The sequence below is a fragment of the Meleagris gallopavo genome, chromosome 8, assembly GCF_000146605.3.
Source record: "Meleagris gallopavo isolate NT-WF06-2002-E0010 breed Aviagen turkey brand Nicholas breeding stock chromosome 8, Turkey_5.1, whole genome shotgun sequence".
In the NCBI taxonomy this organism is placed as follows: domain Eukaryota; kingdom Metazoa; phylum Chordata; class Aves; order Galliformes; family Phasianidae; genus Meleagris; species Meleagris gallopavo.
Genome location: NC_015018.2, coordinates 19,021,635 through 19,037,809, shown reverse-complemented (window position 1 = coordinate 19,037,809; position 16,175 = coordinate 19,021,635). Strand labels below are relative to the sequence as shown.

General features: G+C 38.9%; 1 protein-coding gene across 1 annotated transcript in view; it reads left to right on the top strand.

The window, feature by feature from the left end:
- Nucleotide 1: 1 nt before the first annotated feature.
- The window catches only part of HTR7 (5-hydroxytryptamine receptor 7), a gene marked incomplete at its 5' end in the record, with an annotated part of 33,756 nt that continues 17,582 nt past the window's right edge, over nucleotides 2–16,175 (top strand). The window contains one exon of the mRNA XM_031554580.1: nucleotides 2–348. Within this exon, the coding sequence (XP_031410440.1) occupies nucleotides 2–348 (347 nt within the window). The remainder of the gene's footprint in view (nucleotides 349–16,175) is intronic.

The window sequence follows — 16,175 nt, the reverse complement described above, 5'->3', positions numbered from 1 at the left end:
GAACGACTCGCAATGCGGGGAGCAGATCCTCAGCTACGGCAACGTGGAGAAAGTTGTCATCGGGGCCGTGCTCAGCCTCATCACGCTGCTGACTGTCGCCGGCAACTGCCTGGTGGTCATCTCCGTCTGCTTCGTGAAGAAGCTGCGGCAGCCCTCCAACTATCTCATCGTCTCGCTGGCCCTGGCCGACCTCTCCGTGGCCCTGGCCGTCATGCCCTTCGTCAGCGTGACTGATCTCATCGGTGGCGAGTGGATCTTCGGGCGCCTTTTCTGCAACGTCTTCATCGCCATGGATGTCATGTGCTGCACGGCCTCCATCATGACCCTCTGCGTGATCAGCATCGACAGGTGAGCGACCCCTGCTCCAGCCATGCTGGAGACCCTCTGCCCCCCACTTTTTCCCGAGGAAGGAAGAGGCTCTTGATGGGTCCGAAGTGCAGTGCGAGCCCTGTAGCCTCTTGTTTGAAGGAGCTGGGTACCCTGCTAGCCCCCACTTAGCCATGCTGCTCTTCCCACAGAGCCCAGGAGGTCACAGCTTTACAGCTGTGTGCGGTTTCTGTGGAAGCCTACAAATAAAGCAAGTGGGCATTTGTTGCTGCTTTAACATGTGCAACGTGTGTCTTCAACTGCATTATAGCAAGGCTGGAGCTGAACTGTTTCTGAGGTTGGTGCCGCTGTGACTCACTGGGGTTTGGTGGAGTTTCACCAGGTCAGAGCTTGCTCAGGAATTACAGTTCATTAGGTTTTTACTGTTATTCTGGTACAAGCTGGGAATAGCTGAGTTTCAAGTAGCAGAACCATTTTGGCCAAGTAATCTTATGACTGAAGGAAAAATTGCTTTGAAGTATTTGCCTCCCTCTATATACATCTTCAGTTCCCCTTAAAACAACAAACAGGATATCCTCACAGACAGACAGCTTCTTCCCAAAACTAGTCCAGGCAAGCATTGGGGCAATAAGAAGGTCTAGATAGGCTGTAGGAGGAACTTAGGTATTTCTGATGTTAAAGCCATCCCTGAGATCTCACTTATGCCCATGTCTAAGCTCTCCTCTGCAGAGGAAGGCTAACATATTCCTTTAATTCCTGCAGGTCCAATCTGAAATCATATGCAGCCTATAACTTCCCTTTTGCACAGCCTAAATCCTATGCCAGGCATCTTAGCATCTAGAGGGAGACTGTTTTCCTTACAACACTGCACAGCTAGCAGAAAGCAAAGAACTTCCTAACTATATTGTAGGAGTTTATCAGAGTCCAATATCAAACAGTTGCCTTGACTCTTCAGAAAGTTTTTGGAAAGGACTCTGTACTGAGTTTATGCAGAGAAACAGTCTTTCAGAAGAGCCCAACAATAACCAGAGGTTGTTTCATTCATTTCAGGTCAGTTTCTATTCATTTCAAGACTTAATTTCTTTGTAAGCATTCCTTGCTCTGATGTTCTCTAGTTTGTGAATTCTGCTTGGCTAGCAGTTATGTGAATGCTGCAAAACACCTTGTAGCAATGAAATCTACAGACAGACTTTGACAGCATCAAATAATTTTGTTATTGTTATTTTTGCTTTTAATTTAATTCCAGTATTGTAAGAAAATACAAGTAGACTTATCTTCCTTCCCAGCGTTGTACTATTTTTCTCACCTTGTCATTTTTGAGATAGGTCATTTCATTTTTCCACACTTGCAGCATAAAATATTTTCATCCATTGATCGTTTTTGATGTTCGTGACTGAGCTCTATTTCTAACAACCTTCTTAAGACAGGTTAACATAATTAATCTCTCTTAGCCAAATAAGGATGTGTGGCTGATTCACTTAGTAGCAATGGAATAAGTCATTTTTCTTCCTTGTCATTGCTTCGCTTAACATTTGAGCTGACTGCGGTGTGCTGAGCAAAGGCTTCGGCTGGGCTGATCATGGGGATGAGAAGGTCTCTCACTTTTTCCTTTCCTTTGTATTCCCCCTCTCAAATAAAATCTTACAAGAGATAGAGCTGTGTGTTTTGAACAGAACATAGCCTATTATGAATGACTGGTTTTCATTTACTGGTTTAAACTAGAATCATTCTCCTCTTGTCTATTCCTACCTATATTTCTGAATGTTTGTTTAACATGATATCTTCATAATTCATTATACCCTTATCTACTTCCTACTTGAAATCAAAATTCTATCAGTGCATCAGGATGCTTTAACCTCTGTAACTAACATCCACTGGATAGATAAGATAGGTGATATTGTAAAGAGAAGGAGACAAACCAGCAATTCATTAGCAAAATGTCTTCACCATTTAGCAATAAAGAATTTTAAAATTCCATGATTTGCAATCCTATTTAAAAATAAATAATCTTAAACTGCTGTGGGAGTGCTCAGACAGACCAAAGATGAACTTGGGAGGTTAAGTAGTCTTTGAATGGTGAGTATGTGGAAAATATGCAAACCAAGGAGTGCTGATGAAAAATAAATGTGAATGATAAAGTGTCACCACTGTAAATTAGTGGTTCCAGCTTACCTGCTGTTCACACGTTTATGTAGTTAGGAAAGTTTTAACAAATCAGGAGATATACCTCTGAAAAACAGAATACTTCTAGATAAAGTAGTGGGACAGGAGCTAGCAAACCACAATGCGTGAGGTGCACCAGAGGCCACTTTCCACAAGTATGATGGAAACACTTGCATGTTTTATGTTACCTAGGAGAAGAAGATCTCTGATGATAAAGCCCTTACAATCCCACTGCAAATAAAAGAAATATGAGATGAACCAGGAAATCCAGAAGCAGGAGACAAGTGAATAAAATTCACCATGGTTTCAACATGGCCACTGTCCTCTGTCTTGTTAGATACACTTAAACTTAGTAGCACAACTTACTAGTCCTATTGTCTCCTGCTTAGAGAGAAGGGACAAGATCTGTTAAAACTGAACTTTTTTTTTCCAAATAACTAGGCTCATTGGGATAGTTTGAGAAGCCTTTGTCATCTGGTAGTATCTCTCCTGAAAGGAAGAATACAGCTGTTTTAGGCAGTGCAGAGTCAGCAGACAAGTTGAATGTTTTCAAGTTTTCATCATTAAACCCCTAGGTTATTCCCAAAGCAGATATCACTCGAATGCATACAGCTGAAAAAATGTTACTATTGAATTAATCTAAACAAACCTTAATTACAAACCGTTAGGCAAAGTTTTTGTGGAGAGATAGTACGGTTTGTTGGACGAACAAATGTAGCTGGTAAGAAAGAAGTTTGAAGCCCATCCAAAGAGGATAAAATAAGTAAATTCCAGAGGCTTTCTGATTTGTTTTACTTACAGAGATATAAGCTATTGGCTCATGTCACTGAATGCCAGCAGCTGGCAGGCCTACTGCACACACAAAGATTATGCTGCGCAGCCCTTGGGGACAGACACATTTTTTCACCTGAATTTGCAGGAAAATGCAGATTAACATGGAGACTACAAGTGGACTGATTTGATTCTGTTGCCTGGTCAGAGACGTCCCACGTGGCCTGTTCCAAAGGAGCGTGCCACTGCCTGAAATTATACAGAAAGGTCTCGAAGGATCTTTTACTGTTCCTTCTTTTTCCTCCTGCTTTTATTTATTTATTTATACATGTAGCAGAGTGTCAGCAAAATGTATCACTTGTGTTTATAAGCAGCTGGTTGACAGAGGCCTGCAGGACAGCAAATGCAAGGCTCACCTTCCCTTTTACAGTAGCAGCATAGTGCCAGGTCTAGGCACCATGTCAAGTTTTTCACCTTCTCTATGTTTAAACACAGGTTCCCGAATAGGATACATATTTGAGAAGAGTGTTATTGAGGGCAAGGGTTTGAGATTCAAACACAACCTATCTTTTGTCTGAATAGAGCTGCTTGTGATTTTTTAGGTTGCTTCTGCTCTAAGCTGTATAAATGTTAAGACTGCAATCATGCTAATATGTAGATCTCTGACTTTGTACAGCATTCACGAGGAGAGGCCAGTCTGAAAAGGTCATACTGTTATCTACAGAGAACTGAACTGTGGGGTGATCATGAGAGAAAGTCCATAACAATATCAACTTATTGACTACTAGGGCTTTATATCTCCCTTGTATTTCACAACACAAAAACCTTCACAGATCTTTATTACAGTGACCTGACATTAACATATTTTTCAGGAATCTCTGCCTCATTTAAGTCACTTTGGGAAGGAAGCTATCTGCTTACAGGCAGAAGTAAGACCAGACATGACATAGACAAGTGTATTTCCACCTTTCCAAATTTTGTAAGGATTAAACAAATAAGGCAGCTTGATACCTCCACCATCACTATCACCTTTGCTATACTATATCCATGATATGAGTGGTAGCTCTGGAGAAAGGTAGGAGTTACTGAGACTGGTGAGATATTTGTGCCTCAATGAATAGCAAACTACTTAAAGCATTTCTTAGTGGGTTCTTGTTGTTGTTGTTCGTTTGTTTTTTTCCTTTTAAAGCTCCACTTTTCTGGCTCTGAATTAAATTATATTACATTTAGATTTCTTTACATTTAAGAAAGCTTGAACATCAGCAGGGAATCACAAGGGAAAATGCAAAGCCTATCTTAGTGGGTGAATGAACATCAAAAAGGAATTAATTGAATTTAATCTGGTGTTGTTTGCCTGCTGATTCATCATGTTATTTTGACCCAAGATAACTACAAAAATCCTGTTTTGGAGAGTATCCACTGAACAATTGCATCAGTAGCAATTTTTAATTCAATTTAAAAATAACTCTTTGCCTTAGGAAGTAATAAAGCAACATAACTATAATTGAAGAATTATAACACTTGCTCCATACCCACATAAGTAATGAAACACTTTTGGGGGAACTTAACTAGTTTGTATCCTAGCCAACCATGTATGACTATTCCAGACTTCCTTTAAATTGATGAGGATTTTCAATTCTCATGCAAACAGTATGGTAATATGGCTTTTTGTTGTTCCTGAGATTTTTATACACAAGGAATGCTTCTCTTTCCCCTCTCTGTGTGTTATCTTTTACAATGCTCCATATAACTATGAATAATTATGCTTTATCTTAGTGTATGGGTGCCCCTAAGTTCTCACCCATTTCATGTTTCCTGGAAGCGAGGCTGGGAACTGAGGAGTGCTCACAGGAAGAACTTGTACATAACTTATAAATAAAGTCTTCAGCATTTTAAATAGCATCCAGGTATCTACACTCTGCCTACATCCAAAACTGATTACCTGACCTGAAAATGTTGTCAGCAATATCCTAAGCCTAATGACACCTAGAAGCTCTTTCTGGCTTCTGTTCAGAATAGAACTCTTTTGCCTCTAGGCCACAGGTGAAAATGCTGCAGGCCGTTCTGCTAACCCTGCTCATTTTCTTCAGAATATACGTGTAGACAGGTATGCACAGCCAGATACCAAAAAGTCCTGTACGCAATTTATTTTGGATGTAGAATATACATAAGCACTGACATGCAATGTCCCCAGCTCCAAGGCATTTTATTCAGTATACAGAATGGAACAAGGTATACAGCAGAAATCTTTATCATTGCTTTAGGCAGTTCTTGTCCTCCTATGGGCTAGCACCAGCCAGATCTGTGCTGCTTGCTAGGGGTTTGGCTTGAGTAGGGTCTCCTCAGAGGCCCCCTGCTCTATTTAGGGAACCTTGGTATGGAATGGATACAAGAAACAAAAGTACTGCAACATAATGGCTTTCTTCAAAGACAAGCTGTGGGCAGTGAATCTTCTAACTTTCACTTCTTTAATCACAAACTGTGTGCCTTTGTGTCTTTGCAAGGTGTAGGCTGTCAAATCCTGCAAGGATTGGAGGTCCTGAAGTCACTGAAGGCTTCAGAAAAGTAGAAAGCTTTGATTCATCTAAAAATAACTCGAGAGAGAAAAAAAAAAAATCAGAAGGGATTACAGGAAAAGTATGTGATGGAGTCACTGCAATTAAAGTCTATATTACAGAAAAAAGCTATCAATATGGCAGCAAATTCCTAAATGGCAGAGGCTTTGTTTCCATCGCTCAACCCAACAAGCAATGGTGCTCTTTCTGAATCTATAAATAACTTATCTAGCTCAGAAAAGGGACAGGCAATATTAATACACTAAAATGAAAATCAAAAGAAAAAAGCAAAGCAGATGTTTTTTATTCCTTTCCATGTAGATTTTCTAAATTAGTCAACTTGAAGAAGAGTTATTCACACTGTAACTTGTTCTTGGCCACAGGGATTGTTCTATTACATCTTTGCACAGATATTAGGCTTCATAACATGCACAGTAAAGAATGGAAGGTAACAAATAAAAGGTGTTCTAACAAACAGGCCTTTTACTACCAAAGCGTTTGGAAGTTGTGTCATTCTAGAATGGGAAGAGATATAAGATCTGAAGTTTGGCAGGAGTCTTCTGACTGTGTTGGAGAGGATGAAAAACAGTGGGAAGCTGGAAGACATTCTTTTGGTGTTATGTGTGTGTTTAAAAAGGGAACCATGAAGGTGTGTAGATGCAGGATAACCTGGAGGTGACAAGTAAAGATAACTGCAATTGATCATGATCCAACATATATATTAATGGAGAATAATAGTTCAGTAAGTAGCAGGAGATTTCCAATTACACCACATTTACTGAATGCCTTTCCTTGGAACTGGCTTGTTGCATTTTTGCCCCCACATTCCCAACTATCTTCTGTTTGCTCCTACCAAAGCTTAACACTATATGAGCTTTCAGAAGTAAAAGGGTCTCTTAATTCTTGGGATATCATCCAGATATTTTAAAGGAGCCCTATATCCAGAGGTAAGGTGATGTTAATTCACATTTTTGCCCAACAGGGCATTGTGGAGACATTTGAATAGTGTATTTCTTCCTGTCAAGAACACAAAAAGAGTTTCCATAAATGAGATTGAATTCACTTCAAAATTCACAGGAATAATACAATGCTGGAAACACTTCTCTGTTTTTGAAGGGGGCTTTCAGAAATATCTTGTAACATAAATAACAAAAATGCAAATACATATCAGACTATCAGACAGGTGGGACAGTGTAGTGTAGCCTATGTACACTGATCAAATTTTATTTGCCTGGAGTATATTTTCTTCAACTGAACAAGGAAATATCTGTGGTGATTATACTGCACTTAAAGCAAGACTACTCATACTGCTGGTAATGTGTTTTCACAGTTTTCTAAAGGAGCAGAAATTAACCAAAGATTGTCTTTGAATTTTCTGGAATAATTTTCTCAGAAAAAAATACTTTTTATTTGTAGAAATCCTTGTTAATTGTATAAGGGAAGTATCTTGTTTCTTGAAAAGAAATCCAATATTATTTTTAATATTGCTCTTAAGTTTGAAACACTTTATCAGAAACATTTGTGCCAACTTTTTAAACAGAACATCTGACTTAATCAGCAGTTGATAGTGTACATATGTCTCTTTCTGCTACATATTCCTCATACAACTAAGACCAAGGAGTGGAATTGCACAGTCTGATATCTAAGTCTACAACATAGAAGCATCATAAAGCAGTTCTCAATACAGTTTTTTTCCAAATGGTCACTAGTATTTGTAAGGAGAGGATAACTTCTTTTGGCTGGAAGGCCGAGATTTCAGTTTTTCATTTTGCATTGGGAAGCCAGTTTCTTCAGAAGGATTGTACTACTTTTGCCAAGTTTGACGCACTCAGACTGGCAAGATCTCTCATTTAGGTTGACTCAGTTACATTGAGACACTTGATTCCTAGTAGTATCATTGCAGAATTTCATGGGGAGGTTGCTGCATGGTAATGCAGTGGGCACGCTTCAAATCTAAACCATATGTCTAGGGAGAAAGGAGGAGAGAGCTACCTGCTTTCAAATGAATCTGAGCATCAAGTCAGCCAGTAGAAATGCTGGTAACACACTGGTTCTGCCAGCTCAATTTGAAGCTTGAGTTCAAACTGGTGTTAGGTCACAAACTTGAGGCAGTATTTGCTCTCATAATAAATATTGTATGTTATGGCTCTTCAAAGAGTAAGAAAGAGAACTAGACCATTTTATCATCCAAAAACAAAACAAACAAACAAACAAACAAAAAAACACAAAAAAACAGGCAGAAATGGAAGGATCTCCCTTTCAGTCCTGTGATTGTAAAGACTGTTACGAAATGACTCTAGGGATGTTAATGCAGAAATATCTTTCTTGAAATTCAGAAATCGACTTTCTTGGCCATAGGTAACAACATATCATGAAAATGATACAAAAACTTGAAATCATTCATGAATGAATGGTGAATGTACATAACTGAACTTTTTGCAAAGATAAGGGTAAAAATCTTCAGTTACAGAGTTAAAGGCACAATGACTTTTATAGCTCTTTGCCACTAGTCACATGCTCTTCTCCTTATTGACTTCACTACAAGATTTGTATGTATCTGAGTAAAACTTGGTTTTATTCTGTTTGAAGTACTATAACAAAATTAAAGAATGAATGCAGCAGCTTTGATTTTTCTTTTCTACCTTGCTGTTCCATCAGGAGGCTTTATATAGAACATCTTGATTATCTGATACATATGGGTGGTTCCATAAATATTAGCTCATATGTAAATGAGGTGGTGATTCACATCTAGCAGTAAACAAGTTTTCTGGGCAATGTGCAGAGAGAAATGAAAATTCTAATAGTGCCAGCTGTTCTAGTAGCATGCAGACCTGAGACATGCAGGGAAATTAAGTCAGTACTGAATATGTTCTTTCTGTCTTTATGGCCTCTGCTATCAAACTGTGAGCTAGCACAAGAGATCACCAAGGGGGTTAATACCACCATGTACAGTAATTTGCTCTATGTAAAGCAAAATGATCATGATTTGTGTAAAAGACAAAAGCAAGAAGGGACATTATAAAAATAACTTCTTTTAAAGTAATGAGAAACCAGGGTGAAGTCTATTCTTAGAGGTACATTGTGTCTCAATGAAAAAGCTGGCAACAGTTTTTTCCTGAGATATATCAAGGAAATGGGTGGTTTTTGGTACTGTCAATAACTTGAAATCAAGTTTTTTAGCTTATAGAAGTATAAATTAAAAATATAACCACAAGGAGAGTTACTTGTCCATTTTTGCTCACAAATTTTAAGGAATCATTGGGAAGTGAAATTGGAGCCGTGGAAGGATAACACTTTTTCTCAGACAGAATCACAGAATCATTAAGGTTGAAAAGGACCTCTAAGGTCATCTAGTCCAACTGTCAACCCATCCCCACGATACCCACTAGCCATGTCCCACATCTACGCTGTTCTGAAACACCTCCAGGAACCATGACTCCACCACATCCCTAGGCAGTCTGTTCTAGTGCCTGACCACTCTATCAGAGAAGTTTTCCCTGATAGCCAACCTGAAAAGCTGGGGAGCTGTTTGTCCTGCAGGGTATGTCAGGTTGGGGAGCCTGAAGAGAGGAGTAGGCAGCAGTTAGCTTTGCCTTAAAGGTCTTCTCAGGGACCAAAGGAAGAACTTATTGGATCTCAGACATTCACTGAGTTGGGTAAAAGCAGAATTAGAATCAAAGGCTTGACTGCAAGGTGACAGTTCTTGTGGGAGAGCTGCGTACAAACCTTACTGCTAACTCACCACATGATGAGTTTTCTATAACACATAAATGTACTAATTTTCATTTAAATAACTTTTGACTTTTCTAAGTTAGAAACTTGCCAGTCTTTTGGGTTGAACTTGTTTTTGTAGAAGACGTAGCTCATCATGAGGTCTCCACCCAACAGCCTTAGATTCAGTTCTGCTGCCCCTACTCACACAGAAGAACATTGATCAGTAACCTTGCTGGCAATGGAATCATCATTTCTCATCAGCTGAGTTTTAAGTACCTTCATTCAGAGATATGGCCTGTTACCATTGCAAGAGAAATGGAACCCCAGAGACAGAGCTTTCTTTAAGTGCATTATTTATAATTTGACTCCCTTTCATTAGAGAGGCATTAGAAAGTAGGGTTACTGAATTTCAACATATGGTTTGCACATCTCTGGAGACAGATGCAAAATGTAAATGCAAAAAAAGAAGTCTGTCTGTAGTGTGTTTTTACTAGTTAGAGGACTAGGAAATGTAGGGATTTGTGAATCAAAGCAAAGAATGCTAAAAGATTTTCTCCAGTATCCATTATTTAGAAATTGGCAACAGGCATAAAAATTAGAAGGAAGAAGTGGAACTAATGAGCACACATAACAAGTGTATATGCTATTATCCAAACTTATAGTACAATTTGCAACATAACTGTCATCATGAATACAAACCATGAAAATATGTTGTTGCCATGAAATAGTTCAGATACACAGACATTTACGCATTTGCCAGAATAATTTTCTATAAACAGTTCTTCATGTGGGTTGCTAAATTTTGTTTATTTGCTGAGAAGTAGACATTTAACAAATATTTGAAATTCAAAATCCCTGAACAAAGTCAGCATGTGTTGTCTGACCACAAATTACTTGGAAACATTTCTATGTGTGGCCCAAAGCAGCTGCTGACAAGATGCAAAGCTTTTATTTAATAGCCTAATAAGATGTTTTGATCTAAAAATAATACAGCTCCAGCTCTAAAGACTTTATTTTTGCACTGTTGTGTACTTGTACTTCAGTTTCCCTTTTACCTTAAGAGTATGTATTTGGAAACCCACTTTGCAGCACAAGCAGTTTTATCAACAATGCTAATTGTAGTCTCTCAAGAGTCTATTGTCCTATATTAAAAAGCTATTTTTGCTAAATGAGTCTGATCATTACCAGAACACAAACTTCTCTTTTTTCCAAAAATAATCCAAATTAAAATGGCATGGTAGGCTGTTTGCCTGTAAATTAAACAATATAAAAGGAGGCTTAACATTTCTGAAGCCTGGTACTTGACAGTAAGCTTCTGCACTGCTGCCTAGGTGGTGAAATGAAGGCAGCATATTATCAGGTAACCAAAATGCCTGCAAATCTTGGTGAGTTCCTTGAGATCTCTTTGGCTCAGCTGTGGTGATTCATCCCACACTGAGAACAAAGTTCTACTCCTAAGTTCAAGTAAGTGTTTGAAGATGTTAGCCTGGCACATGAGAGCTGCGATTATTGGAAACTGTAGGTGCAGCAATACATCTTGGATGTTTTTGGTCTTCATCCAAACACGGTCGATGCCACCACATCTCAAAAGAACCTTGGAGTTGCCTGCTTACTGCTGATATAAGCAATGGGAAGATGTACTCACCAAGAGGTGAGAAGAAGGGCTTCCTTCTGCTGATCCCACTTATTTCACTGCTTCCACATGGTTGTAGCATCTGTAAAATGAGGAGAGAGGAGAGGGTCCTTGATAATCTGAAAATTCTGCTGTCATTAAAGACTGGAAGAGGAGATGGTCTATCATGAGCTGTACCTATTTCTGCTTTAGCATAAAGTTATAGATCTAAATTTTGGAATGTGAAAGGGCATTTTAAAAGAACTGTGATCATGAAACACAGTATGGCTCTTACTCTTCACACGGCAGTGCTAGATAGATACCTGTCAATATGTGACTTCAAGCAGAGACAGCTTATTCTTCCAGCATTTTGACCTGGGATGACTGAGTTTCTTATAATCTGGAAATTTATTACAAAATCCTTGTCTCAGCCTTGCAAGCAAGATTTGCTTGCTGCTGTTCACAAGTAAAACATCACTGATCTCAGTCAGACAGAATGCATTTATGCTGGAGGAGATGCAGTGTTTTTTTTAATCTCAGATGTTTTTATGAAACTGAGTTACTTAGATACTTTGGCTCTTTCAGTACCTCCATTGCAGTCCCAAAGTTGCCATTTCCCTCTTTTATTCTGTTAGTGGGTTTCCATCTTTCTTTCAGCCCTAAGTGCATTGAGAGTTGCTTTGTAAGAGGGTGACATCAACGAAAAGTTCGTTTTACACTGAAAGATAATGACAATATTTCAAAAGCACTTTTCAAGAAATGACTACAATTAAAACTCACTGTGCTCACTTTCTAGTAACAGCAGGTAAATGTGGCTAGCATTTCCCTAGCAGGTACTTAGAGAAACCCAGACAATATACAGACGCTGCAAAAGATGCTTTGTGCCTTAGATTTTCCTGCACATGCTAACAGTATCTTTTCATATACTGTGTTTTTCTTTCCTTCTGAGCTTTGGCAAAAATTTAAATTTGACGTAAACATTCTTAATTTTTATGCACCTGACCCAAATAAATGGAGCAAAATCTTCCTGGGATTTTTTTTACAAATTCAGATCTGCCTTCAGGCAAATACTGCTATGGCCAAAGCAAAAAATGTCCAAGTAAATCAGTTCTAGATTGAGATTCACCCATATTGGGGTTCAGTAGTGCACTTGAAAAATCATTGGCAGAAGAAACAAAGAAGATAATTCGGATCACATCCTTCCAACATTTTTTGTCTCTAAAGAGACGGGAATTTGTCTCTATAGAGACAGGAAGGGAAAGAAAAAGGAGGAGGAGGGAAGAAATATGCTAGAAGGTGTTCTTCCTTAAGTGCTTTGTCTGGGAAATTATGTTTGAATTGTTTGTATTCAAGGAAGGAAAAGAGAGGACATAAATATCAGCACATTTAAATAAAGCTATTCCCTGAAGATACTTTGTCTTAATACGATGGTATTATCAGTTCAATGGACTGTGATTTTTCATTTAATTCATCACTTACTTATACTATGGAAGTTTCTGAAATGCTTCATTTAATTGCACTGAAGAGATCAGTCATGATTTTCTAGTTGGAGTTGTAGGAGGCTTTCATTTTGAAACACCATTATAACTTTCAAAATAATTCCTTTTAAGCTGATGTTTAGTGTCAACCCAAGTGTGACTCATGCAGTGAAGCTGGAGAAAATCACCTTAGCCATTTTTACGTTATTAGAATTTAACAAGGGTTTTCTTTTTAAAAAACACAGCTTTCATAGCTCTGAAACCAAGACCCCACACATTTTCACTGAAGGTACCTGCTAGCTTACCTCAAGCAAAACAAAAATACCCTTCTTCCTGAGAACGACTTAATGGCCTGGCATCCCACTACACTAGTAATCCTGAGGGACTCTCCAGGCTGCATCAGCTGCATCCCACTTAGGCATTGTCCTACATGCTGACCACAGGCCCTTCGGTATCTTCTCTGAGGCCCTCCTACACCCTGCTGGGCTTTTCACTTTTCTGTAACGTGTACATCTTGGGACTCACCTAGCTACCATACACAAAGGAGTCATCTGTGTGGTTTGTGTATGCATGTTCCCGCATATCTGGGAGAAGATGTTTAGTGACACATTGGCCAAAATGTGTCACAGACACTGTGGGCATCAGCATGTTTCATTGCTCACTTAAGATATGCTTGTGTTGGTCTTTGTGTTAGACTGTAGAACTGAGAGTGAAAACCCTGATATTTTCATTACAGCCTACGTGAATGCTTGCTCAGAGCAGGAGAGCCCCAGGCCTGAGGCATGTCTGGTGGTTGTCTCCTGGCACATCTCCTACATCCTGGCTGAAGCCAGCAAGTTGGCCAGGAATCATGAGCACTCATCTTTGCCACAGGACAACACCAGCCAGGATATGGGAGGGAAAGACACGTGTGTTCCTTTAATACGCTGTGAGTTTGAGAAATAAAATTTTTTCTGAAGTCAGTAAAGAAGGGGGAAATAATGGTTGATGTAGAATTAACTCTGTCAAGAACCTGAAGTCTTCATTGGCTTTGATGATGGGGTTGGGCATGAGGATTAGGGGGAGCCAAATGATGGTAACCTTAAAGAGGAAAGTATGGATTTGGTACCTTTTTAGGTTTCTAATCTGCTAAACTTATTCTTTATTTTCCTCTTTGTTCTTTTGCTCAGGAACTGCACAGCAAAGTAGGAACTGCATCTTGATGTTTCAAGTTACTCTGCCTCTCTCTTTACAAGGGCAAAGCAGCAAATAAAACTTTTCCTACCAGCAACTATTCCCAGTCTCTACTGTAATGTTTCTGCCTGTCAACTGGACAACTTCTGTTAGCCTGCTGACATCCAACTCATGTTTTTCAGTGCTGGCCTGCCCATAGGATCAAATTAAGTTCAGGAGCTTGAACCTTACCTTCAGCCATATAAGTGGCTGAGGCCAATGAGTAAATAGATCATCTAAAGCTTTAGATCCTCTAATCATTCTGGCATTAAGTAAAAGATAGTGGTTAATGCCCATCTTCTGACAGATTATATAATGGCAAGAACAATAAAGTGCAGGAGATAGAAATGCTTGGTAATAAGGATCAGAATGTGAGATTAACTCCTGAGGAACTAAGGGCCATCATAAGGATGACTTCGAGTGCTAAAGCATTCTTCCCTAATTTCTTTATTACAGCAAAGAAAGAATGGAGCCACATCCTTTCTCTGCCAGTCTTTTACCAGCATCCAGTGGTCCAGTCCTTCAGTCCATCCTTCCACTTGCTATTTCTGGTTCTCTAGTCTGGTGAGAGAAGAACAAACATAAGTAAAGCCTAGTACATCCCTACCTTCTCTGCCACTTGAGTTCCATGTAACCATGCAGTGACTCTTCAAGTCAAGCCTCGTCCCTCCTCAGTGGCTTTTGAATCATATGCATTCATGCTCAAAGTCTTTGCTACTGCTCCTCAAACTCGGTGCCAGAGCTGCTACCTTCAGCCATGGCACATCAGTTACAAACCAGAACAAGCGAGTGTGTTTTCCTTTAAATTCTTGTCCTGGACAAGGCTTTCCGTACTTCTGGTCTCCTCCGGTGGTATCTGAGGGCTAAAATATATTCTTTATCCTCACAAAAAGGGTCCAAGCATCTTGTGATAACTGATGAGATACCTCATCATACACGAGGAAGAACAAATAGTCACATAGACTCAGGACTCAGTGTACGATTAGATGCTTAGATGCTACAGTTGACAATGGCAAGTTGCACTGCATTTTTTTCTAATCTTCTAAAATACTTCTGAGCAATAAAAAGGCACTGAATTTATGGTAAACAGAAATATGAATTTTAAACAAAATAGCATCTTCTGATACAAATTGAATACAGTAAAAAACAGCCATTTTGTAGGTTTTTGATGTTGTTTTTTTTTCTCCTTGAGTGAGGAATGACTTATCAAACAGCATAAATCATACTGTGTATGTATACATACATGTGTAAAGCCGTAAGAGCGTACCAGGGCCCAGCTGTCTGGGCCTGTGAAACTGCATATAAATTGCAATGAAGTGCATGAGGAGTTTCAGTGAAGCGAAGCATTGCTTTAAAAAACCTGAGAAACATTTCTGTGAGGAATATTTCTGAAATATCTGCGGTGTATGTTGTAATTTGTACTTGATCATGTGTTCTGATTATACACTTTTCCACTTTTGAGAGGGAAGAGCAATTTAAGAAAAGCCCTTTATTCCTTTTCCCACTTCTCCTTTCACTACTGCTTGCTTTTTCTCACTGGAGAAAAATTGAGAACAATGTTACTAAAAGGGAACTTGCAGATCTCTGAGAGGTTGAAAGGTCAGAAGTGCACAGAGTGCCCTATTTATAGAGTTTCTTTTAGGAAAGTGTGAAATTATTATTTTTCCTCCCCTCAACTTTGTAAATGCTCAAACAGTATAAAGAAAAATGGGATTCTACCCATGTTTTTTTTTAGAGTTTTTGAAGGGCTAGATGTTGTTTATCAAGTAGTGGGGTGCGAAGCAGCTTTGAGCTCTCTGTATAATTAATCCTATTACAGTCAATAAGCAAATCACACATGTATGCAGGAGACCAGAGATGAAGGAACCCAGAAAGCGAGTTGAGATGCTTCGTAAACAATTACAAATGAGAAGTCTTCCATTACAGTGTACCATACCACTTCATTATATAATTCTTTGCCAATACTCTTCAAATTAGTTTATATTCTAGGAGGCTGCTGCAGGATGCAGAGAACTGAAATCCATTTCCCTTCTTATCTCCTATATTTACATCATTTGTGAAGATACAAGAAAGGAAAGTACACAGATACTATGTTATAACAAGACTATTTGCTGAAAATAGTTTATACCTTAATAGTTTTTAGTCTATAATATAAAGTATTTATTTGGGTAATTACATAATACTGGTCAGAAAGTGTGTGTTTATGCGTTGTCTAATATTTAGGCAGTGTTGAAATATAAACATCATGTTTAGATCTTTTCTTCCATCCAGCTTATCATTAGCAGGGGAAAACCAAAGGCTGCTAAGGGGTTTGTTAGGTAGCTAAGAACAAGGCAGTGGCTG